At 34.1% G+C, this 18,317-nt stretch overlaps 1 protein-coding gene across 1 annotated transcript; it reads left to right on the top strand.

Annotated features, from left to right (window-relative positions):
- Positions 1–10,128: 10,128 nt before the first annotated feature.
- LOC132752899 (uncharacterized) lies at positions 10,129–18,093 on the top strand. Its single transcript, XM_060743305.1, has 5 exons — positions 10,129–11,001; positions 11,680–11,734; positions 12,580–12,678; positions 16,542–16,651; positions 17,887–18,093. Exons 1-5 carry the CDS (start codon positions 10,897–10,899, stop codon positions 18,091–18,093), a joined length of 576 nt encoding a protein of 191 aa, XP_060599288.1. The 5' UTR covers positions 10,129–10,896.
- Positions 18,094–18,317: the final 224 nt, after the last annotated feature.

Raw genomic sequence — 18,317 nt, forward strand, 5'->3', positions numbered from 1 at the left:
AAATGAAACATTGTTGAGAAATGGAACATTGTGCATGTAAGAACTGGAGGGAAGCAAGCAGTGAGCAAGACCCACTCATTCCTGGTGTCTTATCTATAGTTTTTTTTGTACGAGAGATTTCTGCTTATTATTAAAAATTATTAATTTCTGACTATATTCACTTGTTGGTTTTATTTTTAGCCCAACTTTTCGAAGTATTAATTTGAGTGTCGGCATTGGAGTCATTGTAACATGTTAGTTAAAGTTTTGCATGCAACATCATAATTATTATACCCCCACCACAAAATGTGGGGGGGGGGGCTATAATGGATTCGCGTCTGTCCGTCCGTCACCATTTTCGTGTCCGCTCTATAAATCTTATACCAATTGAAGGATTTTCTTCAAACTTTGCTTAAATGTTCACCTCAACAAGGGGATGTGCAGAACCCATGTGTCAGCTCAAGGTCAAGGTCACAATTGAAGGTCAAATATCAAACAATCAAATATTAGACAGTATGTCGTGTCCGCTCTGTAAGTCCTACACTAATTGAAAGATTTTCTTGAAACTTGGCTCAAATGTTCACCTCAACAAGGGGATGTGCAGAACTCATGTTGCCCATGTGTCGGCTCAAGGTCAAGTTCACAATTAAAGGTCAAATATTAGACAGTATGTCGTGTCCGCTCTGTAAGTCCTTCACTAATTGAAAGATTTTCTTCAATCTTGGCTCATATGTTCACCTCAACAAGGTTATGTGCAGAAGCCATGTTACCCTTTTGCCGGCTTAAGGTCAAGGTCACGCTTGAAGGTAAAAAATTGACTTAGAGAATGTTCTTAAATTTTAACAAGTATTTGAATATTTCTGAAACTAGAAAAGGTATTTGCTTGAAACTTAAAATATATATGAAGTGTCACAATTAAGATATGCAGGTCAAGTTTCATAACTCTGTATTGCATTTTAACAAAGTAATGCCTCTTTTTAAGTCAAATTTACATACAATCAATACTAGACAATATGTTATGTCCGCTCTATAAATACTATACTAATGGAAGGATTTTCTTCAAACATTACTCAAATGTTCAACCCAACTGGGCAATGGGCAGAACCCATCTTACCCTTGTGCCAGCTTAAGGTCAAGGCCACGCTTAAAGGTCAAAAATTGACTTAGAAAATGTCAAGTACATTGGGAAAATGAAAGGTTATTTGTAACTGTTTCGAACATGATTTGACAATATATATTTATACTAATACCTGTAAAATTAGTCTTTTTATGCTCCCCGAAAAATTTCGGGGGAGCATATAGTCGTCGGGTTGTCCGTCAGTCCGTCCGTCCGTACGTCCCAACTCGTGTCCGGCCCATAACTTAGTTATTTGAAGTCGGATTTTAAAACTATTTCACAGAAATGATCACCATATTGAGACGACGTGTCGCGCGCAACATTTGGGTCGCTACCTTGAAGGTCAAGGTCACAGCATGACCTTGCATCAAAATCGTGTCCGGTCCATAACTTAGTTATTTGAAGTCGGATTTTAAAACTATTTCACAGAAATGATCACCATATTGAGACGACGTGTCGCGCCCAACATTTGGGTCGCTACCTTGAAGGTCAAGGTCACAGCATGACCTTGCATCAAAATCGTGTCCGGTCCATAACTTCTTTATTTGAAGTCGGATTTTAAAACTATTTCTCACAGAAATGATCACCATATTGAGACGACGTGTCGCGCGCAACATTTGGGTCGCTACCTTGAAGGTCAAGGTCACAGCATGACCTTGCAGCAAAATCGTGTCTGGCCCATAACTTTGTTATTTGAAGTCAGATTTTAAAACTATTTCACAGAAATGATCACCATATTGAGACAACATGTCGCGCGCAACATTTGGGTTGCTACCTTGAAGGTCAAGGTCACAGCATGACCTTGCAGCAAAATCGTGTCCAGCCCATAACTTCGTTATTTGAAGTCAGATTTTAAAACTATTTCACAGAAATGATCACCATATTAAGACAACGTGTCGCGCCCAACATTTGGGTCGCTACTTTGAAGGTCAAGGTCACAACATGACCTTGCAGCAAAATCTTGTCCGGCCCATAACTTCGTTATTTGAATTTAGTATTTAAAAATATTTTACAGAAATGATCACAATATTGAGATGACGTGTCGCGCGCAACATTTGGGTCGCTATCTTGAAGGTCAAGGTCACAGCAAGACCTTGCAGCAAAATCGCGTTCGGCCAGTAACTTCGTTCCTTGAAGCCGGATTTAACAACTGTTTCACAGGGATGATCACCATATTGAATCATCGTGTCACATGCAACATTTGGGTCGCTACCTTGAAGGTCAAGGTCACAGCATGACCTTGCAGCAAAATCATGTCTAGCCCATAACTTCCTTATTTGAAGTCTGATTTTACAACTATTTCACAGAAATGATCACCATATTGAGACAATGTGTAGTGCACAACATTTAGGTTGTTTTTACACTGAACTTTGCCTGTGACATAATTTGACACTACAAGAGGTATACCTTCCTGTGTCCAAAACCTATTCGGGGAGCATCACCCGGTTCAACCGGCTCTTGTTTTCACCAGAGATAATTTGGTATGGGTATGAATCGCATTCATCAACCACCAATGATATTTGCTTGTTACTTCACACACTTGTTGAAGAGCATAATAGGACTGGAGGTCACTATTTGAAACCCACAACATTAATTTTGACCGAATTATGGCCTTTTTGAAGTTTTGCATGCAACATCATTCTTCAAAACTGCAGAAGGTATTCCCTTGAAACTTAACACATAAATCATTTTCAGGATCATGATAGTTGGTAACTATCCAAGACCCATAATTCTAGGATGGATTTGAACTTTAAAAAAAATGGGTCCAGTTTTGCTTGCATATAACTACTTATTGTATTCACTTAATGCATGACTTTTGGATCCTAACCCAAAGTCACTTAGAACCATAATTCTAAGACAGATTTTGACTAAATCATCTATATATTAATGTATCTCCTGAACCAGTATTCTTCAAAACAACTAAAAGTTTTCACTTAAAACTTGATAGTCATTAGGGCCCATAACTGCCATGGATTTGACTGAATTATGGCCCTTTTTAAACAGAAAAAAGCTTAGTTTGAGTTTTTCGTGCAACATCAAGCTTCGTAACTGTTGGAAGGTATTCACATGAAACTTGATACATGATTCTGTTATCATAATTGGAGGTCACTTTCAAAGACCCATAACTCTTGCATGGACTTTGAATGAAAAAAGATCCTTTGTGAACTTTAGACAAAATTCTTTGGTCACTATCCACGACTCCTATAATGTATTTTTTTGTTCCTCTGTGCATTAAATATTAACTAGGTTTTTATTATGCTCCCCAAAGGGAGAGCATATAGTTGCCGTCTTTTCTGTCCGTCCGTTGTCTTGTCCGGAACATAACTTGAAAACCCTTGGAGATAATTACACCCCCAAAAACGAAGTTTGGGGGGTATATAGGAGTCACCCGGTGGTCGGTCGGTCCAGCGGTCGGTTGCATTTTCCTTGTCCGGAGCATAACTTGAAGACTAATGGTTGGAATTCAATATAACTTCATACAATGGTCAAGCACATTGAGAGGAAGTGCAGTGCACAAGAACCATAACTCCATCTTGACTAATTACAGAGTTATTGCCCTTTGTTACTTTTCCTTGTCCGGAGCATAACTTGAAAACTACTGGTTGAAACTCAAAACAACTTCATACAATCGTCAAGCACAATTAGGGGAAGTGCAGTGCACAAGAACCATAACTCTATCTAAAGTAATTACAGAGTTATTGCCCTTTGTTATTTTCCCATTGCTTTCTTTTGTACGGACTATAACTTGAAGATTAATAGTTTGAATTCAATATAACTTCATACAATGGTCAAGTCATTGAGAGGAAGTGCAGTGCACAAGAACCATAACTCCATTTTGACTAATTACAGAGTTACTGCCCTTTGTTACTTTTCCTTGTCCGGAGCATATCTTGAAAACTACTGGTTGGAATTCAAAACAACTTCATACAATGGTCAAGCACAATAAGTGGAAGTGCCATGCACAAGAACCATAACTCAATCTTGACTAATTACAGAGTTATTGCCCTTTGTTACTTTTCCATTGCTTTTTTTGTCCGGAGCATAACTTGAAGACTAATGGTTGGAATTCAATATAACTTCATACAATGGTCAAGCACATTGAGAGGAAGTGCAGTGCCTGAGAACCATAACTCCATCTTGACTAATGACAGAGTTATTGCCCTTTGTTACTTTTTATTGTCCGGAGCATAACTTGAAAACTACCGGTTGGAATTCAATACAACTTCATGCAGTTGTCAAGCACATTAAGAGGAAATGCAGTGCACAAGAATTATAACTCCATTTTGACAAATTACAGAGTTATTGGCCCTTTGATACTTTTCCTTGTCCGGAGCATAGTTTAAAACAAACTGGTTGGAATTTAAAACAACTTCATACAATGGTCAATTACAATAAGAGGAAGTGCAGTGCACAAGAACCATAACTCCATTTTGACTAATTACAGAGTTACTGCCCTTTGTTACTTTTCCTTGTCCGGAGCATAACTTGAAAACTACTGGTTGGTATTCAAAACAACTCCATACAATGGTCAAGTACAAGAACTATATTTCTGTCCAGAGTAATTATAGAGTTATTGCCCTTTGTTACTTTACCATTGCTTTTTTCTTGTCAAGAGCATAACGTGAAAACTACTAGTTGGAATTCACAACTATTTCACACAATGGTCAAGTGTATTGAGTGGAAGTGCAGTGCACAGAAACCATAACTCTTTTTTGACTGATTTAAAAGATTTTGCCCTTTGTTACTTTTTATTGTCCAGTGCATAACTTGAAAATTGATGGTTGGAATTCAATGAAACTTTATACAATGGTCAAGGGGAGTTAGTTGAAGTGCAGTGCACAAGAACAATAACTCTATTTGGAGTAATTACAGTTATTGCCTTTGTTACTTTTTTTTGTCCAGTGCATAACTTGAAAACTAGGTATTTATAGAGTTATTGCCCTTTGTTCCTTTTCCTAGTCTTTCTGGACTTATTACAGAGTAATCCAATAAAACTTCATCAATGGCCAACCACATTGAAAGGAAATGCAACATACAAGAACCACAACTCTCTTTTATTGCCCACAACCATAACTCTATTTCAATTCTTTACAAGGTATTCTGTTACTAGTAACATCCTCATTTCCGAAGCAGTCTTGCGGGGGGTATTTATCACATTTAGTGTTAGTTCTAGTTTGTTTAAACTTCACACAGTGGTAGAGGACATCAAGGCGGAGTGCAGTGTTAAAGAACCATAACTCTATTTTGCCCCGTTTTTAGCTCAACTATTCGCAGAATAATCGAGCTAATGCAGTCACCCATTTGTCGGCGTCGGCGTCCCTGTGGTTAAGTTTTTGCATGTAAGCTGGTATCTCCATAACTACTGAAGGGCATGGATTGAAACCTCACACACTTGTTCTCTGTGATTATCTAAGATGATTGGCACAAGTCCCATAACTCTAATTTGCTTTTTTGCATAATTATGCCCCTTTTTCGACTTAGAAAATCTTGGTTAAGTTTTTGCGTGTAAGCTGGTATCTCCATAACTACTGAAGGGAATGGATTGAAACTTCACACACTTGTTCTCTGTGATTATCTAAGATGATTGGCACAAGTCCCATAACTCTGATTTGCTTTTTTACATAATTATGCCCCTTTTTCGACTTAGAAAATCTTGGTTAAGTTTTTGCGTGTAAGCTGGTATCTCCATAACTACTGAAGGGAATGGATTGAAACTTCACACACTTGTTCTCTGTGATTATCTAAGATGATTGGCACAAGTCCCATAACTCTGATTTGCTTTTTTACATAATTATGCCCCTTTTTCGACTTAAAAATTCTTGTTTAAGTTTTTGCGTGTAAGCTGGTATCTCCTTAACTACTGAAGGGAATGGGTTGAAACTTCACACATTTGTTCTCTGTGATTATCTAAGATGATTGGCACAAGTCCCATAACTCTGGTTTGCTTTTTTGCATAATCATGCCCCTTTTTCGACTTAGAAATTCTAGGTGAATTTTTGCCTGTAAGCTGGCATCTCCATAACTACTGAAGGGTTTGTACCTTTTCGAACAATTTTATGTATTCATATAGGTAAGCATTATTATACTCAATGAAACACCCTTGTGACAACTTTTCGAATAGTCGAGCGTTACTGTCCTCCGACAGTTCTTGTTGATTAATCTCCCCTTTTAGAAAAATCTTGTCCGGGACATAAGTCTAAAACTATAAGAGATATCAACATGAATCTTTGTAGGTAGATAAATCTAAATGGGTAGATGTGTAGTGCACAAGAAACGTAACTGCCTTACCTAATTTTGGAGTAACTGCCCTTTGTTCATTTTTACACTTTGAACTTTTTCCGGAACATAACTCTAAAATTATTAGAGATATCAACATGAAACTTTGTAGGTACATAGATCTCCTTGGGTAGAAGTGCATTTCAAAAGAACCATAACTCTGCTCAGCCCCGTTTTTGAATTATTTCCCCTTTTAGAAAAATCTTGTCCGAGATATAACTCGATAATTATAAGAGACTTTGTAGGTAGACAGATCTCAATGAGTAGATGTGCAGTGCATAAGAACCATAACTGCTTTGCCAAATTTTGGAGTTATTCCCCTTTAATTATTTTAACACTTTGAACTTTGTCCGGGATATTACTCTAAAATTATCAGAGATACCAACATGAAACTTTGTAGGTTGATAGATCTCTGCATTGCAAAAGAACCATAACTCTGGTTAGTCCTGTAATTGAATTGTCTCCCCTTTTAGAAGAATCTTGTCCGAGACATATCTCTATAATTATAAGAGATTTCAACATGAGACTTTGTAGGTAGATAGATCACAATAGGTAGATGTGTAGTACACAAGAAACGTAACTCTGCCTTGCCTTATTTTGGAGTTATTGTCCTTTGTTCATTTTTGCATTTTAAACTTTGTCAGGGACATAACCCGGAAACCATAACAGGTATCAACAAGAAACTTTGTACGTTTTTTACCTAAAATCTCGAGTCTTTAAGCTGACGGCGTTCTTGTCAAGGGGTTGAGATAAAGGTTTGAGTGATTAGGTTAAATGTGATTTGCACAGCTTTAGGCGTAGAGGGGATTACTAGTGTTATGGTCAAGGTCACTGGTGCTTAAAAGATTTTTACAGTATATACAGCCTTTATTTCTTTCATACTTAGTAGGAACATATGTTCGGTAGGCCTTTAACATAAGTCTCTGAATTCAAGGTCATTAATGCTAATATAGATTTTGACTACAACCGATGTTTCATATTTAGTAAGAAAACATCTAGGGTGGTCCTTTATGTTTTGGTAGAGTTATGGGTCAAGGTTATGGTCAGCTATTCTAAAAATAGAATTTTAGGTGGTAGATACTTTAATACGGAAGTTTCATCAAATAGTAATGGTAATCGAATTCACATAATTATATTGACTGCAATAGAAATTAATGATTAACTGAATGGATAAGTACTATTTTATATGGTATTACGTCACACCAACACAGTATCGTTCATGTTGCGACTTTCCAGCTTTACTGATGGAGAAGACTTCAGTTGCCCTTCCATGGGTTAATCCAGGCATAAACTGGCACCCGAGTAGAACCACTTAGCTGTATAAATTTCTCATATGAAAGAATCCGGAGACGATTGACCTTGACGACTCGGCCATGGACGCCCCTGAATGCATTGGATGACATGTATTTATCAACACGGGTTCTTGTTATTTCCAATCCGCATGAATATTTGATGTCCTAGTTAGTGCACTGTTTTTCTCGTTTTTACTAACTTTGCATTATGAACTAACTAAAATGTACATCAGTTATCTTGATTTGAAAAGACTATGATTCGCCCGACAACCTCACAAGTCGACCACAGTAAATTGATACTCCCGCCATTCTTTGCGTGGACAATGAAACATTGCAATGACTAAAATCCCTTTGTTTTACTTGTTTTTCTTTATCTCTTATACTCCACCATGTAACAATTTACATTGTAAATTTAATCTACAAAATCAAAGACGGTGTCGTTGTAAAACCTAGCAAAGATAAACATTAACCTTTGTTCTGTTTAGCTGACTACAGCGTCTGTAAGTTTGCAGTATTTGCACACTACTGTATGCAGAATCCGCGCATCATCGTGAATCATTTATTAAAGACACTTATTATACGTGTTAAAGTATTGAAGACTACCACCACCAATAATGCCGTAATGTAAGCATATGTCCGTTATAGTGTCGATTATAGCAAAGATGTATTAGAAGCCCCAGTGTTTTGTGTTTTTTTTTACTGACTACATACAAGACTGAAAATTAATAATGTTTTGTGTGTGTGTTTTTGTTATTATTATTTATTATTATTATTTTTATTTTTTAATTTAATGTCAACTTATCAAAGCGAACCTTTACTACAGTTTTTCGTATATTTTCCGGTAGACGAACATTTTACAATCGCAAGTATGGGTTTTATTATAAGAAGTTGTGACACAATTTATCCATTGGGTTGAAGCTGTCTTTCTCCATCACAAGGTCTCTTTCAGTATGTGCAGTGGGCATCTGTTACCGAGTGACTTCGTATCGTCTGCAGCTGCTCATGTTTGTTGGTTCGATTCCCGTAGATGGCCCGAACTCCCAATGACGGTTAGTTATTCAGTTTGCTAACGGATGGCCAGTTATTCTTCGCAGACGATAGCTAATGTTTGAAATACAGAAAAAAGTAAGCGTTTGGCTTTACATCGGAAAAAAAGATTGTAAGCAATCGTTTCATTGTAAGAATTTTCGTGTGGCAAACTTTGGTTTAATATTCAAAATACAAAACCAGAATACAATGCAATACGAATGCAAATTGTCGCTTTGTTTTATGTTTCAAACGATAATTGACTGATTCGGAGTATTAATTTAAGAGATCTTTTTAAAGAACATTTCCTTATCAAAACCACTCTTGTTTTCACTTCAGCTATGAAACACTATCCCTTTCTATAAATAAAATTATTTTATCTGGAACTGAAAAAGATAAATATACTTAAAGATAATTCACCACAAATTAGAAAAAACACACCCGGGACGCATTATATAATTCATTATGGCAATAATCAGCATATATTACTGGTATCTTTGTGAGACTTTGTCTAAGCCTTATAAAATGCAAATTACATAATAATGCATGCATTCAATGACATACAATAAGTTCTTAATCTTAGTAATAATATATTTATATAACAAAGCTACCGTTGAGAAACGGTTAAGAACTGGACATACATGAACATATTAATTAGTTATAAAAGACACATTTAGTCACAAAAATGATATAACATTACCTTAAAAAAAGTATTATTTTTAGTGTCCTGTCACAGTTTCCTGAAAGTTACTAATTGACCATGTAGATGAACAATATTTTGATTCTTTTACATTTTGAAATTTAGTACTGCATGTGTAGCAGTAAAAAGTGATTTAGTATGAAAATCAAAATACCACTACTTTTATGACGAATCATTTCGCATCAAGCACTACTTCTTCAGGTGATAATTATTCAAACATGCTCTTAATCCATTATTGAAAAATTTATAACGCACATATTTGCAAATTTCTAAAGAAGAAAAATTATGTGGCTTCATTTAAAATTTCTTGCTATTAACCTCTTATCAGATATAGATCTAAAATAGATTGTTTTTATTCTAGATCTTGAATTAAAATTTTTAGATAGAGATGAGAATATAGTATCACATGATCACTTTGTTTGGTTTAAGCCAGTATTAAATAGAACATTTCGTCAATGAATAGCATATTCTTGTTTTCAAGTGGGGGTGGGGGAGAATAAGCAATTATTATCAACCATTCATTAAAGTTGGGGTCAAATTCATTACATTTTATATCTTTGTCATAATGGAGCAAAACATGTTTATGAATGAACGGTACATTGCCACGCTCTAATAATGATGTATAAAAGACTACTCTACACTGAAAAAAAAAATCTGACTTAAAATGATATGAGCGTATGACAATTATAAAATTGTATCCTTTCATGCAGATGGTATCCGTATTGTATAGATCTATTAAAGATCAATTTTCATTTATAGAAGGTTGAAATTAATAGGGTTTTTTTGGAGGGGACAAAAATACCATCTTGTATTAAGATGTGACAAAATCAAGTATTCTTATTTATTTTTACGACGTATCTTAGGACTATATCTGGGTGCTATACGTAGTTTTAAAGATGTACACGTGAGATACGCGCGAAGGACGAGTATACTGTGTCTTTTCTTTTTTATTGCGTTTCTAAAGATTAGTGATTTTCATCGTTTTTTTACGGGCATGAAGTATTTCACAGGTTTTAAGCGAGTTGTATTTGTGAAGTTAGGCAAACAAAATGGGGCCATTTTTATTTGGGTTATACTTGGCGTTGGAATTTTAATTTTTAATGTAAATACTGACTATTCTTAATATAACTATATAAGATATTATTAAATATCTGAGTGTTCTACGTATTATACGTAGCGGGCTTTAAAAAAACCCCAGAATTACTTCCTGGATCTATTAAAAAAAAGGACAAAAGAGTTATATTTATATGCACGGACGCATTAAAGAATTTGTATACATGTATATTTTTTTCAGAGAATTGGAAATATTGGATTTTTAGATTTTAATCTTGTGGTATTTTTATTAAATGAAAATTGTAGGTTAGTTGAGATGAAGTAAATGACTTATCGTATAAAGAATGTTAGAAATAATTAAATGATGCAATGGCATTCCTAATATTAATAAATGAAAATAAGAGAAATAAAAGAAAGAGTAACTAAGCTCGTGGATTACGCCTAGGATTAAAATGGGACCGTTCTTGAATCGAATTAGATGTTTGAATCTTTTATTAGCTGTTATCTATAGTGGGATAAGTTGTTTGAAAGAAGATTCACCCCACTGCGATGCCACAGTGAGTACATGTATTTCATTTTGTTTTTGTTTTCTTACGCTGAACTTAGTGAATTTATTTATAGGGACTCCACTGAAGTTTTTTGACATGACGGGGCTGGAAATAATTTTTTGAGATTATTACTCCATTTGATATAGATATAGATACTTATAACTTATGTGTAAATTTTCAGATCATTAGCTCGCTCCGTTTTTTTTTGGGGGGGAATAATTATTATAATAGTGAAAAATGACCCAAAATTGAAAAGCCTTTAAACGCTTTTCACTCAAATCGGACTGAGAATAGCATAAACATATGATTTTCAATGTATTTATTGTATATTTCTTTGTTATATTTTATCTATATTTCTGTTTAAAGTGCTCATGTTTATCTATGTGAAAACTTAAAATGTTATGTTTTAGGCTTATTAACCTCAGTGGAGTTCCTTTAAACTTTAAAGCTGCATGCCTCAAGATGAGCCAAATTATTTCAATGAAATCAAACCTGATTAAAATGTACTAAGAATTTTAAGAAAAGTAAAAAGATTCAAGATTTAAGTAATGATTTACATGTTATGAGCTATTAATGATTGATTTTTCACTATTTAGACATCTATAACTCATATTTACGTCTTTTTAAGAAGAGGGGTTAAAATATAGTTAAGTTAATTTATTTGTCTTCTCGTTGTATTTTTTTCAGACAATGGTTGGAAGTGAATTAATTCGAACTAAAATGAATGTGCATAATGCAAATGGTAAGCTGAAATTTTTGTTGGCTATTATATAGATATCTACAGGAAAAGCAATGTTTAGCCTAAATGGTACTAAAGAAAGAAATATATATTTTACAACTTTTTTGTTTGCATTTCCTTACCTTAAATAGCATTTCCCTCTACAGATTCTTGGCCATGAATTGTTAATAGTTTTGATGATAATTATGTTGAAAATGATGATGGCGAATTCGATGGGGATGAATATGATGATGAGTATGCTTGTGACAGTGGTTTACATCATAGTGATGTTTGATAACTATAATGATGGTAGTATTGGTTTTGTTGATGTCGATGATTTTGATGATGATGCTGATTTTGATGTTGTTTTTGTTGATGATGATGATGATGATAATGATGACGACGACGATGTAAATGATGATTATATTGATGGTGTTGAGTTTGATGATGATAAAGATAATGATGATGATACAATGATGATGTTGGAGGTGATGGTGATGATGTAAATGATGATGTAAATGATGATAATAATTAATTTAATGAAATGAATTGATGAAGATAATGATAATATTGATGACGATGATGATGATTAAGATGATAAAAGTCATAATGGCCGATGATGCGCATTTTGATAATGATGAGTCGTTGAGGATTTAGTTTTCGTTTTTCTGTAAAACTTTTATTCAAGTTTCTTTGCAGCCCCTAATTTCTGTTGCAATTTAATGCTTTTGGAAATACTGAAAAATGTGAATACTGATTTATTTATTTGTATATTTCTTTATACTCTCCATTTCAAATCACAATTAAAGTCCATATTTTTGATAATACAAAATATAACTAGTTTTCTAATACTATCTTCTCATTCACAGTCACCTCATTTGAAGAGCCATTTCAAGATTATATGCCATTGGATATATGTCTCAGTAACGGAAGTTTGAGGATACACTGGACAACAAATGCTACAAAAGGTTAGAGGGCGTGTTTCCAATATAAGCCTTATTATATGAAGCTATTTGAGTACAAATTCACGGTTTTGTATAGCCAATAGTTATATCTCTATCCAGTGAAATGTCAGTAAAACAATAATGCAAAAGCTTCATTTTCAAAAAATTCTTCTATTACAACAATACTTTTTATGCATAAAAAGATGTAGTAAAGCTTGAAAGTTCTTCTATAATAAGCAACGTTAAACAGCTGCCATTTTTTGTGTTAATTTATATATTCTTACAAAAATCAAATACTAACTAGTATTCTTGGTAATATTACTCCGAAATATAGAAAGTTTACAGTATATATGACCATGTATAATGATAATGTGCTTTATCACATAGCCATGCAGCATTTACGACTCCGTAAAAATGGTATTGCACGGCCGGGCATATATTTTGACATGACGTCATTTTCGTTATATAATCATAGCATTAAGACGCGTTAAATGTTAGCGTTATACTACAGGCGCATCAATAAAAAATGGTTCTTTTTCACTTCTAAAGCACTTTAGTTTTGGTATGTGATAAATAGAATATTAAATTCGTGAAAGCTTAATACTAAATTTATTGAACTTGTTGAATAAAATAATATTTAGCTCACCAGAGGCTTGCATAATATAATTTTATTACACTCGTTCAATAAATTCAGTTTTAAACTTACACTCATTATTCAATATCCTCTATTTGTCACACATCCGTTCCGTAAATATGGTATTGCACGGCCGTGCATATATTTTGACGTGACGTCATTAGCGTTATTATAGCATAAAATCGGCTATTTTTTCCTCTTTTGCCCATGTTATAACGAGACCAAAACCATGTGTTAACATAGTCACGCGCTCTTGTTATAGCCCGGTTTCACCTATGCGCAATACATACATGGCCCAGTAAACAAACAAACAAAAAATGACGAATTGGCCTGTTTGCCAAAGAGTCATGCGCTCTTGTTATATTGAAATTTATTGATTCGAGGGCCTCAGTCGCATATTCCAGTAACTATGCCGGAAAAACGGCGTATAGACATCGGTGCTAATATAGGGTTAACGCACGTTTTTCCGTGTTATAACGTCTGCAGAGTCCCGAGGAACGGTTGGTGCCGGGCGAGGGCTCCAACAGTTCCGAGGGACTCTGCAGACTTTATAACACGAAATAAACGTGCGTTGACGCTATTATAGCATAAAATTTTCAAACAGATTCGTGATGTATAGTTTATACAAAACACAATTACATTAAAGTCTTGTGCTTGGACGGTATTTATCCAATTCTATGTTTTACGTATGCGTTTCATTTTTCCGGGGCCAACAACTTGGAAAATTCTCGGAACCGAACGAAATTTTGAATTTTAATTGATTTAACAAAGCTTGGCCTTTGGAGATTTATTATCTCAAGAAAAAAACGTTACATTACTCTACCCTCTACCCAAGACAAAACATGACCCTCAGAAATTCTTAGAATGATTTCAGATTGACGGTAGAAAAAAGATCAGTGACATCAGAATCGGTTTTTTTTTTCAAGCAAACAAGTTTATAAAAAAATCAGGCACTAAGCATTATTCTCTCAAAGAAATATAAAGAGCATTTATCAACATTAACATAAATAAAAACCATTTTCTCATATTAATTTTGTGTTATCTAGTTTTGTAAGTTAATCGGAGTGTTAAACTGAATGACAGGTAGATTCTACTGTACTTGTTTACATTGACAACTGTACGTTTCTTAGAAAGGGCGACAACCATGATTAGCACCGATGTCTATACGCCGTTTTTCCGGCATAGTTGCTGGAATATGCGACTGAGGCCCTCGAATCAATAAATTTCAATATAACAAGAGCGCATGACTCTTTGGCAAACAGGCCAATTCGTCATTTTTTGTTTGTTTGTTTACTGGGCCCTGTATGTATTGCGCATGGGTGAAACCGGGCTATAACAAGAGCGCGTGACTATGTTAACACATGGTTTTGGTCTCGTTATAACATGGGCAAAAGAGGAAAAAATAGCCGATTTTATGCTATAATCATGGTTGTCGCCCTTTCTAAGAAACGGACAGTTGTCAATGTAAACAAGTACAGTAGAATCTACCTGTCATTCAGTTTAACACTCCGATTAACTTACAAAACTAGATAACACAAAATTAATATGAGAAAATGATTTTTATTTATGTTAATGTTGATAAATGCTCTTTATATTTCTTTGAGAGAATAATGCTTAGTGCCTGATTTTTTTATAAACTTGTTTGCTTGAAAAAAAAAAACCGATTCTGATGTCACTGATCTTTTTACTACCGTCAATCTGAAATCATTCTAAGAGTTTCTGAGGGTCATGTTTTGTCTTGGGTAGAGGGTAGAGTAATGTAACGTTTTTTTCTTGAGATAATAAATCTCCAAAGGCCAAGCTTTGTTAAATCAATTAAAATTCAAAATTTCGTTCGGTTCCGAGAATTTTCCAAGTTGTTGGCCCCGGAAAAATGAAACGCATACGTAAAACATAGAATTGGATAAATACCGTCCAAGCACAAGACTTTAATGTAATTGTGTTTTGTATAAACTATACATCACGAATCTGTTTGAAAATTTTATGCTATAATAGCGTCAACGCACGTTTATTTCGTGTTATAAAGTCTGCAGAGTCCCTCGGAACTGTTGGAGCCCTCGCCCTACCGGGCTCGGGCACCAACCGTTCCTCGGGACTCTGCAGACGTTATAACACGGAAAAACGTGCGTTAACCCTATATACAAACATAGTGTAAAGACGCGCTGAATGTTAGCGTACGAAGCGTCAAAGAAAAATGACTCTTATTTCACTTTTAACGGTCTTAATTTTGGATATGTGATAAATAGAATATTAAATTCGTGTAAGTTCATTACTAAATTTATTGAATTCGTTGAATAAAACAATATTATGCTCGCCAGAGGCTCGCATAATTTTTTTTTTCAACTCGTGCAATACATTCAGTTTTGAACTTACACTCATTCAATATCCTCTATATATCAATCTACAAACGCTGATACTATTAGTTTTAAAGAATTCTGAGAGGCTATATGACCCTATATAAAATCAAATGGTTGTTTATATTGCAAATTAACGTTTATCTAAGGTCATAAATTATAATCTGTCAATAATCTTTATACATATTTGTATAACGAATCCAAAATACTGCAAAAGTCCTTTATTAGATGCAAAAATGAAAAATCTTCTTAAATCAACTGCAGTTAGAAAAAAGGGTTATAGAAACGTCACGATTATCTAATGAAAAAGACGTTACAAATATAAAGCACTATAATGGGCCTTGAAGAAATCTTATTTTTTTCCTCAAAAAAGAAAATTTTTCTTTATTATAAATACGTTATATATTTTGACAGGTTATATGGCCGTATAAAACGGTTGTTTGTAATATATTTCCAAATAACCATTAGGAATGTGTCATATTACCTGTCAAAATCTTTGTAACTAGTTTTATAATCTTTAAATGAATAATATGCTTTTCATTGTTATTACCCTTTAAACAAGTACGGGTGCACTTTATGTATTTCTAAAACGTTTGTAATGGTTTAGCATTCATTGTCTTACTTGACCATAATAAATTTGAGCCGCGTCATGACAAAACCAACATAATGGGTTTGCGACTAGCATGGATCAAGACCAGCCTGCGCATCCGCGCAGTCTGATCAGGATCCATGCTGTTCGCTATCAGTTTCTCTACTTGTTATACGGTTTGTAAGCGAAAAGCATGGATCCTGATCAGAATGCGCGAATGCGCAGGCTGGTCTGGACCCATGCTGGTCGCAAACGCATTATGTTGATTTGTCATGACGCGGCTCAATTATGTTTTCCCTCTTTTTTCAAGAACACGAAGCGAAGCTTTGTTACGAAGTTAAACAGTTGAGAAATATGGACACAGTGGCTATAAAATGTTACCAAATACTGGTTCAACAAAGCTATTATAAAGCAGAATTGGTAAGTTGTGTATCATAAGAAGTTGGTTTTCATGCAATGTATAGACAAAGATGTATATGTTAAAAAAATGTTATCACTAACCAAAACTGGGATATAACTTCCTCAAATCAGGGAAAAAATATTAAAATTAGTTTAAACAATATTTTGTTTGTAATCTTTTCATTTACGTAATAAAGTATATACAGTCAATTTTACGGATTGAGTAGGAAGTTTAAAAAGCTGTTTTGAAAACTCTCTCCGCAATCACTATTTCACAAACCTTATGTAAATGGTTACAAAATATACAATATATAAACTAAACTATACAGTCATGTCATGTTATACATACTTTCTTTATAATAAGTATTCGTGAACTATATTCAGGATTCATAACTGTTCAATTTGAGGCATAAGCACAAATAAGATTTTAATTTAAATTCAAATGGAAACAATACTTAGTTTAGCGTTAAATCTGTTTTACAAGTACATGTATATTGTAAAATAAAAAAATAATACATGTAATTATAAAATAAAATTAGCATTTCCTATTTGAAATGTTTTGAAATGCTTGCTTTAAAGGCACATTATGTCTCGGAAACGAATAATTGTTCCTTATTTAGAAAGGTGAAACAGGAGTTTTAAAATGTTCTAATTATGGTTTTAGAGCATGTGAGATGCTTATAACAGGTACAAAAGTAGTGCTGAAAGTGAAATTATTTATCATAAAAGTAGCAAAATTAAAAAAAAGTTTGACTTCCATGCAATTTACTTAATCACTGTAACTGATACTTACTCCGAGAAAAATAGAGATACAGGTGATTGGCCTGGAAAGTTAAAAAGAACACGAAAGAAAAAAAAACTTTTTAGGAATATAAATTAAAAAAAAACATTTCTTGGGCATAATGGGCATTTATTGTCACCAAAGCTTTTAATCACAAAAAACTAATGTCTTTATTTTTTTCAATCGTGTAATGACTTCAGATAATACGTACCTTTTCAAGATCAAACTAGATCACTTATATAATATTGTCTGATAAATATGTAAAAGTCATATTCAATGTGATATTTTGAACAGATACAAAATGTGCTTGATTGTACAAAGAACTCTTTTCAAATATTTTGTTATTGTGCTTGATTGCTTAAATTGGATAATTCATATAACAACATAAGATTTTAAGAAGACAATTATGCTATTTCTCTTTTAGATTAAAGTAAAATATACGTAGTAAGAAGTTCCTTGTTTATTCTGTTTACAGTTTTGTTGGTTTGGAACAGAACATCCGAAGAAAAGTCTCTACACACACGCAATTGTAACACATCAACTAAACAAACAGAAGAATTATTATTATAGCGAATTTTACCTATCATCTACAGGTAAAAAATTTGATTTCATTTGTATCATATTTGCACAATTGTCGGATCCGAGCAACAAAAAAAATTGTTGGTTTCTTCTTCTTAGTTAACAATTGTATCTTCTGTAACGAAATATTGTTGAATCCGATTATCACTAATTTGTTCGGAAATACTGTTTGTTTCGGTTTTACGTCACACCGACACAGTATAGGTCATATCGCGACGTTACACCTTTACTGGTGGAGGAGGACCTCAGGTGCCCTTCCTTGGTTCCAAAAGGGCAAGATTTTAGCATTTTATGATTCAATCGCCTTGTCCGATATACACCGGAATA

The sequence above is a fragment of the Ruditapes philippinarum genome, unplaced genomic scaffold (genome assembly GCF_026571515.1).
Source record: "Ruditapes philippinarum isolate M1 unplaced genomic scaffold, ASM2657151v2 ctg421_1_1_1_1, whole genome shotgun sequence".
NCBI lineage: Eukaryota > Metazoa > Mollusca > Bivalvia > Venerida > Veneridae > Ruditapes > Ruditapes philippinarum.

Excerpts from the sequence above, each read along its gene's own strand:
- LOC132752899 (XM_060743305.1), top strand. The coding sequence starts at position 10,897 with ATGGGACCGTTCTTGAATCGAATTAGATGTTTGAATCTTTTATTAGCT. Across the intron at positions 11,735-12,579 it reads GAATGTGCATAATGCAAATG|TCACCTCATTTGAAGAGCCA; the intron begins GTAAGCTGAAAT and ends TCTCATTCACAG. Across the intron at positions 12,679-16,541 it reads GACAACAAATGCTACAAAAG|AACACGAAGCGAAGCTTTGT; the intron begins GTTAGAGGGCGT and ends TCTTTTTTCAAG.